General features: G+C 42.0%; 2 protein-coding genes across 3 annotated transcripts in view; one reads left to right on the top strand and one right to left on the bottom strand.

The window, feature by feature from the left end:
• The window catches only part of AAMDC (adipogenesis associated Mth938 domain containing), a 29,430-nt gene extending 22,032 nt beyond the window's left edge, over nucleotides 1-7,398 (top strand). For both annotated transcript variants that reach the window (XM_018042956.1, XM_018042955.1), the window contains exons 3-4: nucleotides 5,380-5,475; nucleotides 7,224-7,398. In XM_018042956.1, coding sequence (XP_017898445.1) covers nucleotides 5,380-5,475; nucleotides 7,224-7,364 — 237 coding nt within the window. In that variant the 3' untranslated portion in view covers nucleotides 7,365-7,398. The remainder of the gene's footprint in view (nucleotides 1-5,379; nucleotides 5,476-7,223) is intronic.
• INTS4 (integrator complex subunit 4) overlaps nucleotides 7,675-17,783 on the bottom strand; it is a 113,579-nt gene continuing 103,470 nt past the window's right edge. Inside the window, exons 22-23 of the mRNA XM_005699496.3 lie at nucleotides 17,448-17,568; nucleotides 7,675-13,622 (exon numbers count right to left, since the gene is read on the bottom strand). Coding sequence (XP_005699553.1) covers nucleotides 13,444-13,622; nucleotides 17,448-17,568 — 300 coding nt within the window. The 3' untranslated portion in view covers nucleotides 7,675-13,443. The remainder of the gene's footprint in view (nucleotides 13,623-17,447; nucleotides 17,569-17,783) is intronic.

The following is a 17,783-nucleotide window of genomic DNA, read 5'->3' as shown; positions in this document are numbered from 1 at the left end:
GGGTCTCAAGAGACACAGAGAGCGCCAGCAAAGATGCGCTACATCTGCTCCTGCTTTGTGTAGCCGCCTGGCTTGTGCTAAACGTTGCTTCCTTGGCTAAATAAATCAGGAAGCAGTGAGAGCGTCTGTGTGCCTATAGATGTCCTTTTCCTGCTCATCTATAACCTACCTATATTAAAAAAAACCAAACCTGTTTATTTGGAAATTATTTCTGACTTACAGAAAGCTACAGGAATATTAGAAAGAATTCTTGGACTCTTCCAGTGGTCCAGTGGTTAAGATTCCATGCTTCCACTCCAGGGGGAACAAGTTCAATCCCAGGTCCCCCAGTCAGGGAAGTTCCACATGCCATGTGGTACGGGCAGAAAAAAAAAAAATTCTCATTTTACCCAGATCCAAATGTTAACAGTTTATCATATTTTTATATATATAAACCTTTATTTTTAATCTGATATCCAGTTATGGAATCAGATGGATGGTGGTGGTTGAGTTGCTAAGTGTGTCCAGTTCTTACAACCCCATGGACTGTAGCCAGCCAGGCTCCTCTGTCCATAGGATTTCTCAGGCAAGAATACTGGAGTGGGTTGCCATTCCTTCTCCAAGAGTTTATCATTTTATCATCCTTTTCTCCAATAGACACTTTTTTTCTGAACTGTTGTAGATATTCTATTTAGGAGTAAATACACACAGGTATTTAACTAAATTAGAAGGGAACTGTCCTTAGGTAAAGGACATCTAAGAAAAACAAGGACTTTCTCACAACACAGTGATAAAAATCAGGAAATTAACTGATACAGTACTATTGTCAAATATACAGGCCTTATTAATATTTTGCCAGTTTACCTAATACACGTGTTACATTTGTCATACTAATAGAATCATACAGTATATAGTCTTTCGGGACTTGCATTTTTCACTCTGCATAGCTCATTTTGTGTGCTATGTCGCTCAGTCATGTCTGACTCTGCAGCTCCATGGACTACAGCCCAACAGGCTCCTCTGTCTATGGGGATTCTCCAGACAAGAATACTGGAGTGGGTTGCCATGCCCTCCGAGGGATTTCCCAACCCAGGGATTGAACCCAGGTCTCCTGCATTGAAGGTGGATTCTTTACCATCTGAGCCACCAGGGACACCTATAGGTATTGATCCTTTGTTTCTTTTCTATTGTTCAGTAGTATTCCATTCTTGGATTATAACACAATCTGTTCATGAACATTTGGGTTGTTTCCAGTTTGGGACTACTACAAATAAAGCTTCTATAGATGACTGTAGTTAACAGTACTATATATGTGAAAGTTAAGACTAAATTCTAAGAGTTCTCATCACAAAAGAAAAAATTATTTTTTCTTTTTTTGTCTCTCTATGAGATGATGGATGTTAACTAAACTTATTATGGTAATCATGTCATGTTATATAAGTCAAATCATATGCTGTACACCTTGACTTATACAGTACCATTTATCAGCTATATCTCAATAAACCTAGAAAATATCTAGAGTAGGATATCTTGCTTCTAATTAGGAAGTAAGACTTAACAATGCCCCCACCCATAAAAAGCTGCTGTGAAAGTTCATGTACAAGTTTTTGTGTAAATGTTAGTTTTCACTTCTCTAGGATAAATACCCAGGTATATGATTGCTGAATCATGTAAGCACATATTTAAGAAGATGCCAGACTGTTTTCCTGCTAGAACATGAAGAAAGTCAGATGCAGTCAGACTGGTGAGACAGCTGAGAACTTACAGATGGACCATGTTAAGGAGTTTGCCAATTCTAAGAGCAAGGAGAAGCCACTGAATGCTATTGAGCAAAGGAGACATTTGAATGGTTTTGTTTTGCAAAAATTCCTCTAGCTACAGTTTGCCCTACAATTCCTCTAAGGGCAATTTGAAGAATGGATCATTGGAAAGGGCCAAAGTGGTTTTATGGACACCAGTTAGAAAGTTACTGCAGTAGGCTAAATAAGAAGTAATGGCAGCTTACACCAGGGTAGTGGCAGTAGAGATGGAGAGTAATGGACAGGTCCAAGAGATATTAAGGGGACTTCCTGGTCCACTGGCTAAGAATCCACCTTCCAATTGCAGAGGGCACGGGTTCAGTCCCTGATCAGGGAATTAAGATCTTATAGGCTGTGCAGTATTGCCAAAAAGAAAACTAAAAGAATGAGATAATAAGGAAGTAAATTCTTCTGTCCACTCTTTTAGGGAAAATGTTTAATATTTCAACATTATACTTAATGTTTGTGAAGTGAAGTTGCTCAGTCGTGTCCGACTCTTTGCGACCCCATGGGCTGTAGCCTACCAGGCTCCTCTGTCCATAGGATTTTCCAGGCAACAGTCTTGGAATGGATTGCCATTTCCTTCTCCAGGGGATCTTCCCAACCCAGGGATCGAACCCGGGTCTCCCGCACTGTAGACAAACGCTTTACCGTCTGAGCCACCAGGGAAGTCCATACTTACTGTTTTTAGCTGTAGATTTTTCTTAAATGTCCTTTACCAAAGGCCAGTTCCCTTCTAGTTATTTTTAAAAAACTATTTTATTCATTTGACTGCCAGGTATTAGTTGTGGCACATGGGATCTAGTTCCCTGACCACAGATGGAACCCAGGCCCCGTGTTGGGAGTGCAGAGTCTTGGCCACTGGACCATGAAGTAGTCCCTGTAAGTTTGTACCTCATAACCCCCTCACCTATTTCACTCATCTCCCTGACCACCTCCCCTCTGGCAATTCTGTGTCTATCCTCGGAGTCTATTTCTGTTTTGTTTGTTCATGTTTTTAGATTACACATATAAGTAAAATAATATAGTACTGGTCTCTGACTTATTTCACTTAGGATACCATCTAGGTCCATCCATATTGTCATACATGACATTATTTCATTCTTTTATGGCTAATATTCCATTGTATATATGTATCACATCTTCCTTTTTAAATTAATTTTTATGGGAGTATAGTTGCTCTGGGCTTCCCTGGTGGCTCAGTGGTAAAGAATCCACCTGCCAATCCAAGAGACATGGGTTCAGTCCCTGGGTTGGGAAGATCCCCTGGAGAAGGAAATGGTAACCCACTCCAGTATCTTGCCTGGGAAATTCCATAGATAGAGGAGTCTGGTAGGCTACAGTCCATGAGGTCGCAAAACAGTCAGACACAACTTGGTGACTAAACAACAAAAACATAGCTGCTTTACAATGTTAATTTCTTACTGTACAGCAAAGTGAATCAGTCATACATAAATACAAATCCACTCTTTTTAGATTTCCTTCCCCATTAGGTCACCACAGAGTGCTGAGTAGAGTTCCTTGTGCTACACAGTAGGTTCTCATTAGTTATCTGATTTATACATAGTAGTGTATATATGCGGAGGAAGCAATGGCACCCCACTCCAGTACTGTTGCCTGGAAAATCCCATGGGCAGAGGAGTCTGGTAGGCTGCAATCCAGGGGGTCACGAAGACTTGGACACGACTGAGCGACTTGACTTTCACTTTGCACTTTCATGCATTGGAAAAGGCAATGGCAACCCACTCCAGTGTTCTTGCCTGGAGAATCCCAGGGACGGGGGAGCTTGGTGGGCTGCCATCTATGGGGTCACACAGAGTCGGACACGACTGAAGCGACGCAGCAGCAGCAGCAGCAGTGTATATATGTCAGTCCCAATCTCCCATGTCATCCTACTGATCCTTCCCCTACAACATGTGGTCATTAAGATTAGTTCTTTCAAAAGAAAAAAAACTAAAAAAAAAAAAAAAAAAAATTAGTTCTTTCAAGTTTCAACAAAGTTGCTCCTTATAGTATTCTAATAAAGTGCCTTAAACTAGAAGGTTAACTTGTTTCAAGTCCCAGCTCTAGTACTTAGTGATTTGCATCATCTTGTATATATTTTGTGATCTTTAAGTTTATCTATAAAACAAGAATAGATGCTTTTGTGCTATTATGCAGAGCACGTAGAATTTCTATAGGTGTTTTATAAAAACTGCAACTATAAACATGTAAGATATTATTTCAAGATTTAATTAAAAAATACTTATTTGTTCTTCTTATACCTTTATAAATTTTAATCCTATCACCTCTAAAGCTTTCTAGAATGAAAAACTCTTCTTTGGCAAATTTGTTGTCCTCTTGGTGTTTTGGCAGCTCTTTTCTAAACCACCTCTAACTTATGATTAGAATGTATCCATTCCACAGCCACTGCATCAAGGTATATTCCAACTCATAAGATGCAGTTAGAACAGCAAGTCTTCCATGACAGTTTTTCACTTACATGTATTCACTCCCCAGTAGTGGGCTGGTATTTACCAAACTCTTAACTCCTGTATCCCCACTGGCTGATGTGGAAGCAGTTCAGAAGCCACCATCCTCTGATGTTAATGTTCATTAAAAACCTTACCTTAAATACCCCTGGGAGAATCTGGGAAGACTTTACAGAGCGACAGGTAGGGTAGGTTTTAAAGCATCAAAGTTTTCCTGCAGTTAAGTAGGAAAGAAGCTCAGCACAAGGAAACAGAATGGAGCTTTCCGACTTTTGGCATGGTGTGTGCACATGCTTTCTTCTCCCACTTCCCCTCTTTCCACTCACCTATCACTTACACTCCAGTCATAAGGAACTACTTGTAGTTCACTAGGTTGCTCTTTCCCCTGAGCCTTTTAGTTCATGCTGTTCCCTGTGTTTGGTATGCCTTGTTCCCCTGATTTCCTTTAACCTGGCTAATTCCTGTTTATCCTTTAAGTGAAAGTTGCTCAGTCATATCTGACTCTTTGCCACACCATGGAGTATACAGTCCATGGAGTTTTCCCAGCCAGAATACTGGAGTGGGTAGCCTTTCTCTTCTCCAGGGGATCGTCCCAACCCAGGGATCAAACCCAGGTCTCCTGCATTGCAGGTGGATTCTTTACCAGCTGAGTCCCAAGAGAAGCCCAAGAATATTGGAGTGGGTAGCCTATCCCTTCCCCAGCAGATCTTCCCAAGCCAGGAATCGAACCAGGGTCTCCTGCATTGCAGGTGGATTTTTTACCAACTGAGCTATCAGGAAAGCCCATCTCAACTTAAATGTCACCTCCTCTGGGGTGTCTCCCCTGACCCCCTGGCCTGACTCTCCAAGTCTGAATTAGGTGCCCTTTATGTTCTCATAGTACCCTGAACTTACTTCTTTGTAGCACTTGTGAAACTACTGAAATGTCTTTGTAGTTTTCCATATTTTTTCACTAGACTTAGAGCTCCATAAGGGCAGCTTCTGTTATTCCCAGGGCCCAAGTGACACTGTGCATAGAGTAAACCTCAGTAAACATTTCTTAAGTGAATGAATGAATTTCACAAGAATGCTGACTGCAAAGAAAGATTGGAAAAGCTGGCAGCTGATGAACATTCTCTTTCCACGTCCAGCATTCTCCTGGTGTGCAGCCTGCAGATGTGGAAGAAGTTGTGGAGAAGGGTGTGCAGATCCTTGTGATTGGCCGGGGGATGAGTGAGGCCTTAAAGGTTGGTACTGGTGAGCACAGCATTCCTCAGGACTTCCCGTAGTCTCTCAGATCTTTACCATAGAGATACGTCCATGTATCACGCACCCCCATTTTGCTGAGCCACTGGATGGCCCAGGATGAAGTAGTGGCTGAGCCTACTCTTCCTCATCAGGGTTGGTCTCTCCAGTCTCTGCTTAACTAACAGCTGATGTTGTTTCAACCGTTTTCCAGAAATTCTTCAATCTTGGAAATTTCTTAAGCTCTATAGCTATCAATATTTGGCTCTTCAGAGTTTTATGGTATCTTCCATTTTTACAGTACTTTAAATTTTTCTTTTCTTGGTCACATTCAAGTTAAGTTTTTTTTCCCTTTTCAGAAAAAATGTTTGTTTTATTGTACTTATAGAAATAATACATGCTTGTTGTGGAAAAAAAGTCAACACAGAAATGTAATATTAAAAAGGTGAAAGACTCTCCCTTCCCAGTCACTTGATGTATATGTAACTGCTTCAATTCTCTCTCTACACATCTACTAATATATACTGACATCCATGCTTTACATAAACAGGATCATACTATACATATTGTCCTGCAACTTTTTATTCATTTGTTATTGCATTATGGACAGCCTTTCACATAAGTTTAGAGAGATCTACTTCATTCTGTCCCTTATAGACACGTCCTAAAATCCAGTTCCTTACTGATGAAGGTGCCTTTATATTTTTTAGTTTAATCTAGTTTTTTTCCCCTCCATTAAAATGACTCCTATCCATAAGGCTACTGTTAATATAAAACTGTTCAAATATATGAAAAAGTAATATAGGACATTTTAAAAACATTTTGCTGAGAGTTCCAACAGAGTTGAATTAAAATTTACTTAAAAATAATATTTAGGACAAGTCAGAGTTGAGAAAATATCCAATAATAGCTGCCACTATTGAGAATATTTTATATAAATTCATTTACAAATATTTATTCAGCACTTTCTATGGGTCAGACACTGTTCAAGGTACTGGGGACAAGAAGGTAAAAAAGGTTCATGGCCCTTGTGAGTAATAAATATGTAGACAATTTCAGATCATAATAAATGCTGTGAAGAAAATGGTGACTTCTGAGGGCTGTTCTAAATGAGGTGATCAAGAAAGGCCTGAGAACACATTTCAGCTGCAGTATATGTACATTCATAAACTTCATCCTCATGCCAACCTTGTGGTTTTAAGTATTATTATCCCCATTTTATGTGGGAGGAAATTGCAATTGACAGGCTTTCAAAAGGTCTCTTGGTTATTGCATGGCAAAGTTAGAATTGAGACTCAGGTTGGATTGACTCAAACATTTAACATTTACATGCTGGACATTTTACATACTTTAGCTGAGTTTGTTCTCATACCAACCCTGTGAGTTAGGTGGTATTTCCTCTATTTACACACATGGAAAAAAAGGTTCAGAGTATTTAATTCACTTACCCAAAGTCATACTGCTAGTAAGGACTTAAATTCAAGACTGTCTGGCTCCAGAATCCATGCTCTTTCCAGTTTCCATTTCACCTGAGCTGTGTGCACATATTTCATGATACTTCTGTCAACCTCTTAGAAGACTCTTTGACTCCTTGGGGCTCACTGCCAAATTTTGGACTGGTGACGTGCTGGGTGATTGGGGAGTGACAGTTGTCAGTGTCCATTTCTGTAGAATATATTTGCCTCATAACAGGAAAGGAAACCCTGGGGGCCTTCCACCCTGATTTACTCATCTTTTTCCTTCTTTCCAGGTACCCCCATCAACGGTAGAGTACCTCAAGAAAAAAGGCATTGATGTGCGGGTCCTCCAGACAGAGAAGGCAGTGAAAGAATATAATGCCTTGGCTACCCAAGGCATCAGGGTGGGAGGGGTCTTCCATTCCACCTGCTGATGGAGGCTTAAGAGAATAAATCACTGAACAATGATGCCTGTGACTGTCACTCTTACCACTCTCCACTCCAGCCTCCCCAGCACTTTCAAACAGCTGCCTGCACCAGGTCCTGGGCTAGGCTCTGCGATGCGCAGATGACTCAGGCAAGGCCCCTGTCCTAGGGGGTGGGGAGGCGGTTTAACACTGTGGTAAATGTTAGGCCAAAAGTAAATGAAAATAAAGCCAAAAGTGAAGAAAGCCTTCTGATTTGAAGTTTGAAAGCCAAAGTTTCAGTACATTAAAATCATATTGTAATGGACACTTTGGAATGTTTAGTCATCAACCAATTTATTAAGTACTTTGTATACCAGACAATGCTACAGGTTCCAAAAAAACAGCAATAAGTCTTGTGCTCATCAAGTTTCTAGTGTGCCAAATAAATGAGCAAATACATATTGTAAATAGAATCTGGTTTAAGAAAAATAAAGCAAGATAAGAAAAAGAGTGATAGGGGCTACTTCAGATATGTGGAAAGGGAAAATTTCATTGTGCAATAACATGAGCAGAGCCCTGAAGCAACATTTCAGTAACAGTAAAAGGAGCTATGCCTTGATACTCTGGTTCTAGACAGGCTGTTCCTCTAACTAAACCTGAGTCTTGCCAGTTCTCTCGGCCTCAGATTCCCTCACTATAAAATGATGGAGCTAGACTACATGCCTTCTAATGACCCCTACTGGCATGGATAGCCTTGGTTCTATTAAATACCAAGTGACCTTTTTGAAACCTTAAGACAGACTAATAGAATTATTAACAATTATCAGCATTGCCTTATTTTTCATTTTTCCCCGTTAATAAAAGTTACGAATATTGGCTTTGGTGTCCAATAGCCTTGACTTTGACCTGTGGCTTCCAATGCCATTCACTGGTTGGGCATTTATTTAATCTCTCAGAGTTTCACTGTTCTCATGTCAGATAGGGATAATATTAGTACCTGAAGTCATCACAGGTGTTAAGTGGGATAATTCACATAAAGTCTTAGCACTCTGCCTGGCATGTACTAAGGACTCAATAAATTGAAACCATTGTCGTTATCTTTCTCCTAAGGGGGCTGCTGTGTAAAGCTAACTGGTTTCATCTTATGGTTCTTAATATAGCAGCTTATTACTTCATAGATTCATAGGATGTTGGTGCCCAAAGGAATTATCTACTCTTTTTTGCTCACTCATTTATTAAATAATTCTCTTTCATACTCATTTACTGAAAGTCTTTAACTAATATTCTTATGACCAATTATTGCTGGATCCTAGGGGTACAGGAATGAGTAAGTTATAGTTCTTGCCCTCAGGAGTTACCTGAGAGAAATAAACAAGACAATAATGATACAGTCTGTTAACATTATAGTAGTTTTATAACATCCAGTGGTAGCACAAAGGGGGACTAACTTATCCTGCCAGAATAGGAGGAAGATTAGGAGAGACATCACTAAGGATGTAACACAGGTCTTAAAGAACAAGTGGTTCATTTACTCACCAAATATCTGGGAACTTTTCAACAGACATTAACTAGGTATGCTATCAATCATGGTCATAACTGAATAAAATTGCTCTACCCCCACCCTTGTTAAAGCTATGGCCGGAAAGTGGATTTTTGCTCCACATGATCCTGTCACCTGAATGGCCACACTGGGCATCCGACCTAAGGGACAGCCAATCAACGTAAGACGTGGCTTGGCAAAAAAACATAAGCTGAGATGATTGCCATGGAAAGTGATCTTTCCAAGTTTACCCAGCAAGAGAGTGGCAAAGGCAGGATTAGAACCCAACGCTGTGTCATGACCTCTACCACCTTAGGAGACCGTAGGAGATGGACTGTCACAGACCTAACACCCAGCTGAGAGGCCTGAGAAGGTCAAGCTCAGTGCCCTTTCCACAACTGACCATTTGTCAGATGACGGGGTCTTTCTAGACCTCAGTTCCCTCAGCTCAGAAAGCCAGATTCATATAACAAGCAGGGATGTCTGATAAAAATTCAGACTATTTTTCTGGGTGATGTGATAAAAGAATTTTTTTTTTTGTCAAATGTAAGATAAGACAGCTCCAGTGGGTGTTGAATTAGGTGTGGGTGTAATTAGGTGTTCCTAAGTGAGTTGTCTCTACATTAAACATAACTTAGTACAAACTTCTTAAGAGACAGAAGTACCTGGCAGTAAAGTTATTAAACTTTGTATCAAACCTGTAATGGCCCCTACTTCTGAATCTCTTTGGCATGGTCAATCCAATGCTGGAAATTCGAAGAACTGAGAAGCTCTTTTTTCCATGACACTATACTTAGTCCCCTGTCTTAGTCACACACACTTTGGCTCAATTTGTAAGTTGCATGCACAGCCCTCACTGCCCACACTTAATTCCTTCTAGCTTGAGTGGTTCCTAAGACAAGAAGTCTTGTCAAGCGCTAGGTGTGTACCTTCTCCTCAATTCTGTTTGCTGAGGTCAATTATGTCAAAGATAAATATACAGTCCTTTCAGAAGTCTGACTCTCAGCTGGCTTTCGCAGGCATGTCGTGGTACTGTCAACCTTGCTCTGGATTCATGGACTCATTCATTCTTTCCTTGCTTGGTATGTGCCAGGCGCTACACTGGGGATACAACACAGACAGTCCTACTGCCCAGCTATTCACAGACTGGTTGGGAGAAACAGACATATAACAGGGTGATGATGCAGAAGTTGCAAACTGTCACACATCTACCTGGAGACGGGTTTTGTTGGTCTCAGAGTAATCTGCACATTTACTTGACTTACCAAAATTTTTAACATGGATATATATTTTTAACATGAAAATGCAAGTTACTGGCTTTTCTGGAACAATTAGAAAATCTGATCAGGCCCATACCTATGAACAGCTGAAGAGCTGAGTGGAGCTGAACAGGCTTCTTCAGACAGAGAATCTGCTGATTCTTCAGTCTCTATCATTTTCCTACAGCCACTGAACCACTTCTTTTTTAAAATTGTATGAGGATTATTCTTTTTCTTAACTTTGAAAAAGAGGATGCATTTATTTGCTTTACAAAGCCACTTACTTTTTTTTTCCCCCTGCCTACCTGCTTCAGGGGTTGGCATTTGTGAACCTGCGATAAATAAGATGGTTGAAGAATGTATAGAAGGCTGTGGAAACATAAAGGCAATGCATCAAGCCCACAGGAGACACAGACAGGTTCCAGAAAGAGGTGCACTCCTGAAGAATGAAAAGAACAGGACCACAGGAGACAATCTGAAGAGCACATTCCAAGGTTCAGGTGTGAGGCAAGAGACATAATGGCGAGAATTAGGAACAACTACAGATAATCCTCTGCAGCGGGAGAAGTACAGAGAATGTTGGGGGTACGGAGTATGAGGCTAGAGAGGACAGCAGGGGATGAAGAGTCTTCAAGGACAGTTTAGACTTTATCCTGGAGCCAAGAAGTGACCCACTTAAGGAGGTTTAAGCAGGGGAATGAATGTGATCAGATCTGGGTTTTGGAAAGATTACTCTGGCACCTGTGTGAAGAATGGGCTGAAGGGGAAAAGATTTGAGACAAGCAGTTCATTAGGAAACTAATCTCACACTTCTAGAGTGATGATGTAGACTGCATCAAGACAGACACATTGAGTAGAGAGGACTGAAACATTTAAAGCAGCAGAATCTAAAGCACTCGATGGCTAGTTTTATATGAAGTGTAAGGATAGCATCCAGTGTGAAAGTTTCCAGCTTTGACCAGGTACGTGGTTGGTCACTGAAAATGCAGAAGAGACTCCTGTAGAGGCCTGATTTCCAGACTTGCTTCTACTAACTCAGTCTCTCTGGCTGCACGGTCACTTATAAATGAGGGTGCCACACTAGAGCCATCTTTATGCCCCTTTCCAGGTCTTTTCAGAAAAATCAAGAGTCTCATAATTCACAGAGAATTCGGAGAAAGAAGAATTTAAAAGGCTGAGCTCAACCCCTCATATGGTAACTTGAATTCCTTTAGAACACACTTGTCAGGAGTTTGTTCAACCTCAGATTGAACACATTCAGCATGGGAAATTCCTGATCTTCTAAGACAACCCATTCAATTCTTACAGTTTTCAAAAACTCATCCTGATACTAAGGCAAAATTTGCCCGCTTTGTGTATCTTCACCTTTGATGGGGAAAGTACTATTTCAGGTCTTAAGACCTAGGATCAAATTCTCGCCCTTGCCCCTCAGGAGAAAGACATGACCTCAAACTCTCAGTTTTCCCACCTATAAAATAGGGAATAACTGAGAAAGATTTTTATAAAAGGAGTAGTGTATCTAAAAAGGATTCACCATACTTTTCCCTTGGAAGGCTCAGTTAGCAGCAATGGTTCTTGATGTTTCATCTTTGCGTCAACTCAGTAATCATCATTAGGTGCTTGTGTCAGGCCATGGTATGACTCAGCCTGGCTTTCAGCTTTACTTTATCTCCAAGGCAGGCAATTTCCTTTAGGGCCTCCTGTTGACACTGATGGCACATCACTGAGATGTACTAAGTAAGTGAGCACACAAGAAAAGTAAACGCCACGGAGGTGATCTTCTTTTAGTCTCTCCACAGCAGTCATGACCTCCAGGAGCCAGACCACCCAGGTTCTAATTCCAGCTCACAGTTTACCAGCTGTGCGACCTAGGCCAAGGAGGCAGCTCCAACACTGCAGCCATCAGAGATGGAGCTGAAAGTGCTATTTCTTATAGTGGCTCCCTCTTTCCCATAATCCTGGCTTCTTTAAATTCTCTGAACTTCAACTGCTTTAATTAAAACCTACTATTAGGTTTATTATAATAGCACCTACTTCACACTATAGTTTTGAGGACTAAATGAATTAATTCATTAAAGGGTTTGCAACACTGCTGGGCACACATTAGGTGTGTTAAATCAGAAGTCAAACGTGCTTGAATTCAAATTCCAGCTCTGCCTCTCAGGAACTGCATGCTCTTGTTATTTTTATTAGCTTTCCAAGCACCAAATATGATCAAGACTGACCAGAGATTAAGATTTTGCCAAGCATTATTTAATTAAACCCATTCAACAACCCATAAAGTATAATTATCTCTATTTTACAGATAAGAAAATTAAGGCACAAGAGAGATTTGTAGGTTCTTTTCCATATACTTCTCCTGATGTGGTATAGCTCAGACCTTTGGACGCCTTTTGGATCTGAATGAATACAGGTGTTATTACAGTACTCCTACCAATGACCTAACCTGTCAGACTCACCTGGCTGTTACAAGGAATCAATGACAGGTGAAGAACCCAGCACAGGCCCTCACATGGTTCACAGCTTTTACTGTTCTTACACCACAGCTGCATCTTTAACTCACATGCAGCTCCAACACTGGAGCCATCAGAGAAGTCATCACTGGAAAATGACTGTTTCTTACACTAGACCCCTCTTTCCCATAATGCTGGTTTCTTTTCTAAAATATGGCCCATCTCTCATATTTTGGTCCTAAGGATAATGGCAGGCAAGATGAAAAATTTTCCTGAAGAATGAAAATGATTCATTCTTCAGCTGTCCATTCAGTTCTTGGCCAGCCATTGCCTGAGTTAAGGAAGGAGACTCTCAGCAAGATAATGAAGTCTGGGGCCATTCAGGAACTGTCGATGGTGAAAAAGCAAAGCTGTGAAAGCTGCTTTGGGGTTGGCTCTAACAAACAGACTGCTGCTTTATGAAATAAGATTATGGCTCCAATAACTGGTTCTTTAGAAGTGGCTAGAAAATTTATCTTTTTGTTTCACACCTGAAAAGTGTAGACATGTAGTATAAATGTTGAACCTACAGCCACACAGATTCCCTGAAGGACCAGGGACTAGAGCAGCTTGGTGTCTCAATTTTATTGGGGGCAGGGCTATGGAGGTTGGGGGTGGGGGGCAGGATAGACTTGAAGGTTTGTTTTCTTAATTAATGCAAAATAATTTATCCAATGCTTGATACAGATGAGATTGCAAGGGCCACATGTTCCTCCTTATGCCTATATACCATTTCCAGGTGAAATGTTCCGGCTTCTGGCTCACTCTGATCCCAAGAAGGGCCTTCTAGGCCACGGCCTTTGTGGCCGTGTGATTCAGCGCCTTGCAGGCTTGGGCATTATGTAAACTTTCACAGACTTGCTGAAGGGGATGGTGCCCTCGATGCCGGTTTCCACCTGGGGTGACATCTCACCACCTTCAATCCAGGGGGATTTTGGAATGCGTGAACTGGAGTTGTAGGCCAGCAGCAGCCTCACTTCCACCTGGCAGGGTTCTAGAAAAAAAGACAAAAATCACTGATGACAAGGCAACGCCCAGGAATTGGGATGAAATGTCAAGTAAAAGCAAGATCAAGTAAAAGTAAGATCAAGTAAAAGCAAGATCAAAGATGGAGGCAGCAGGGTTTCAAGAACATTTTTCAACTGTCTGCATCCCTCCCTTCCCCCATCTGCAAAACAAAAACAATTTTCCAGCCTGAATATCGTGAGGCTCTTCCTAAGCTACAGACATGCTGCTATATCTCTGCCACCGCCACCTCCTCCTCGGGTCTGTTGGGCTCCCTGCAGCTCAGATCCATGGCTGCTGAGATGCTCAGAGAGCAAGCAAAAAACCCTCTTGTACAGAGGCCTTCCAGCCTCCAAGACAGAGGGTCACAAGGTGTGTGCATGTGGCCAGTTCTTGTGCCCAGATAACCATGCTCTTTCTGGGCAGCCGATCTCAGACCTGAGGACTATGTGCAGAGTGGACTCTGCTGCATTAGCGGAGAAGAAGCTGTTCATCTGGAAATAGTTTGGACAGAAAACACTCATTATGAACAGGAACACATTTCAGGGACATAAAATCATGTCACTGAACCTTCCATTCTTTCATGACAGACATTACAATACTGATCTGGTGTCTGCACCTGGCAGGCCCAGCAAAAATAAATAAGACCTCCCTTAAGTTGCTGTTTGGCTGAGGAGGCAGAGACAGTTGCGTAGAGCACAGTTCACACGCGAGTCTGTAAAAAGCACTGACGAAGGTACCCAGGAAAGCTCTGGAATGGAACACCTGCTTGGTGCCAAACACATAACTCCAAGAGTTCTTACCCTGCCGCATCATGAAAGATCGTCACAATCCCAAAAGAGTCCCAAGGTACTGAGAGTTTCTAAGTGACTGCCCAAATCCACACTAGTGACAGAATTTGAGCTCAGTTCATAAACTGAAACACTAATCTTTCTATTAACCATGTGGCTTCAATAAAGAAGAGGGAGAGGGTTTCAGAAAGACCTAATGCCAGGTGCAGAGGACAAGAACACCGCTAGTTTGGGTGTCCTCCTCGATTCTGTGTGACTGGGTAACCTCCTTACTTCATGAAAGATGCAAGTTTTAAAGCTGAGCCCAAGGGTAAGGTGTTTAAAGGGCAGCAACGAGGGCTGATGGAACAGAAAATGAACAAGGGCAGAGGTCCCAGGACTTCTCAATGCCTCCCCAGACATGTTCCTTGTTATTTCCAGACTTCTCCCTAGGGATCAAAATAGAGACGAGATCACTGTCTTCCAGGAAGGGAAGGCTGGCAGCCAGCCAGAGCAACCCAGCCAAGCCCAGACAGCAGCTTCAGCAGGACCATTTACCATGGGCCCTTTCACCAGCCTTCAGTCTCTGTAATGAAACCAGCACTGCTCTCTGGTCCGAGGCTCCAGTATCAGCTCTCCCAACAGGCTCTCCTCTTGTGTCCTAGATGGCTACCGCCAACCCTTGAACCACAACCCAGCCCTGGCTCTCACAGCACTTTCAGGAGCCAAACCCTGGTAAGGTCAGACAACTGAACCCTACCTGGTCATTAAGCCTTCCCTCACCAGCACATGTGAAGAGGGGGCAATTCAAGCCTCTGCCATCAGAGGAAGGGAGCAGAGAGAAAAAAACAAGAGGGAGAAGACAGTGGGGAAAAGAAACAAAAGATCGTCTGGAGCCAATCATGCAACCTGTTTATCATGCTTAGAAGAGTATGTCTTTATGAGGTATATATTACCACTCTACAGTCTTAAAGGAAAATGAGACAGACAGGTTAAATAACTTTCTCAGGATCACAGCAAGTAAGGCAGAATTTGGAAACTTGTCTATGTGACTCCAGGCCTGGCAGCATCCTGTCTCCCAAAAGCCAGGCCCTAGGTAGGGAGCTGAGGGACTAAAAGGAGTCCCTTCCCAATACCAGGCCTCGTCTCCTGGGTTAGGAGGAAGAAAGTGCTGGTGCATTCAGAATGAGAACACATTTCACTGTAGTATCCCAGGCCAGATGGGAGGATGGTATAGTGAAAAAGCAAGGCACTTAGGAAATCTGCATGCCGGCCCCCAAGCCACCATTAATCGGCTACACGGGCCTCCATTATGCATCTGTAAAATGAAGAGCAGAATACTAACTCCCACCACAGAGTTATCTAAGAATTAAATGAATTTTTATTGCAAACTTGAAACCCTACATTCCATTTTCATTATTTGTTGAGCATGTACTACATGTCAGGCACTAGGGACATGAGATATAGGGGTACTGGGAACACAGAGGTAATGGTGATGAGCAAGTTCCCTGTTCTCAAGCAGCCCACATTCTAACTGGAGATAAAGTCAACAAATGAATGAGAAAACATCTGACATGAATAACTGCTGAGCAGAGAATTAAAACGGAGATTTTAAATTATGACTAGGTAGCAGCCTCTCAAAGGTAAACCTGAGTGAATCATAATTTTTCAGGCTCAGGACAGCCCAAATTGTATGCCTGGTTCATGCAGTGAGCTGCTGTATGACCAGGGACAAGTCAATATATCCCTTGAAACCTTTCAAGCTCTTCTGAGCTGTAATATGCTGTTTTGCCTTCCCTGAGCCTTGGCTCCTGCAGAACAATGCTGTCCCACAGCATTTATTTCCCCGTATCTAGGGTCCCTTCACCAAAAGAGATTAGAATAAGGAACTCTACCTTCCTGTAGACTTGCACTGTGGCAAACAGTGCAGAACATTCCAACAGCAAGGATATGGAGTGAGAGATGTTCAGGGAGGCAGATCCTGGGAAAAGCTTCCTGGCTGGAAGCTCCCTCAATTGTGACAGGCCCACTGGACCTCCAAAAGGGCTGCTCTGACATTCAATAGCACCGTTTCTCTTTGTGAAAATTTGATAGTCATCTATACCCACCTAACACCCTTCATTGGGGAAAACCACTAATAGCGGCAATAAATAATTACACATGTATTCAAAAATACAGTGAAAGAAAATTCCAGAAGGCATTCATCTATTTCCAAAACAAACCAAATTTGCTGGTATTGAACACCATCTCCAGTAACAACCATACTTCTGAATCATCTTCAACAACTGAGGCAACACCACCGAGACCCATTCTCGCCCACATTTTAGGCTCTGCAGACTGAGTCTCTTTCTGAAGTTTTCAGAGCGCCTTACAGACTGTGGAAATGCAATGTCATTGCGTTCGTATTCTCTCATTTTATCCTTTACGAATTAAGGGAAAATACTTAGGTAGCTTCTGTTATTGTCTCAAATTATCAAGTTTCTACTCAGATGCTGTAGGGTGAAGTATGAAGAGATCATTTTTGCACTACCCCACAAACCAGCCCATGTGGGAAGGGAAGGCAGTAACAGTTGTCATTGTACCTCTTCTGGGGGAATGAAATGAACTGTTCATCTAACAAAAAGAGTGATTTTAAATTACTGGTAAAAAAATATAAAACTGTTTAATTTCCAGAAAGACTAGTCCTCAGAATTAAGTAGTAGATTAAGAATTGTCATCTTAATTTAGAAAGTGAGGAGACAAGATTCAGAAGGGAGAGTAGGCTGTCCAAGGTTTTGCAGCAGGTCAATGACAAAGTTACAATAAGAAAATAGTCTCCAGGTGTCCAGCCCACAGTTCTTTCCATGAGACTCCATTCTATCGTAATCTTTTGAAAAAATTTTGTGCTGTGTGTAATCAAAGCAATGCAGCAAATTAGTCTAAATGCACCCAGTTTGAGCTTATAAGCACCTTAGGAAATCAAGTTCAACCCTCAGAAGGCCTGGTTCAATCACGTATTTTTCAAACTATAAAAAACAAATGCCTTGCCCCCACTGACTCCTTACCTGTCCAGGCAGTGTGGGAGAGGAACACCTGAGTGATGAGCCGGTGCCGCCCTGGGCCAGGATTCCGAAAGTCTGCTGGCTTAGGGTGGATCATCTGAGCCTGGCCATCTGGATATAAGACCTAAGAGGTGACAGACATGAGAAAAAGAGCCAGAAAAGCCATGAGCTTTTAACAAAATTACTGGTGACATCTGCTGTGAACCCCAAAGCAGGAGGAAAAGATGACACCATCCTTCATAACAAACTGCTCCTTGTGGGGAGGACGATACTGTCAACATCTCTCTACCCTCCCCCCAGTATAAGCCAGTGTGTGATAAATCTTTCCCGAATGTATGG

Source organism: Capra hircus, chromosome 29, assembly GCF_001704415.2.
Source record: "Capra hircus breed San Clemente chromosome 29, ASM170441v1, whole genome shotgun sequence".
Classification (NCBI taxonomy): domain Eukaryota; kingdom Metazoa; phylum Chordata; class Mammalia; order Artiodactyla; family Bovidae; genus Capra; species Capra hircus.
This window is presented reverse-complemented; position numbering and strand designations above follow the sequence as displayed.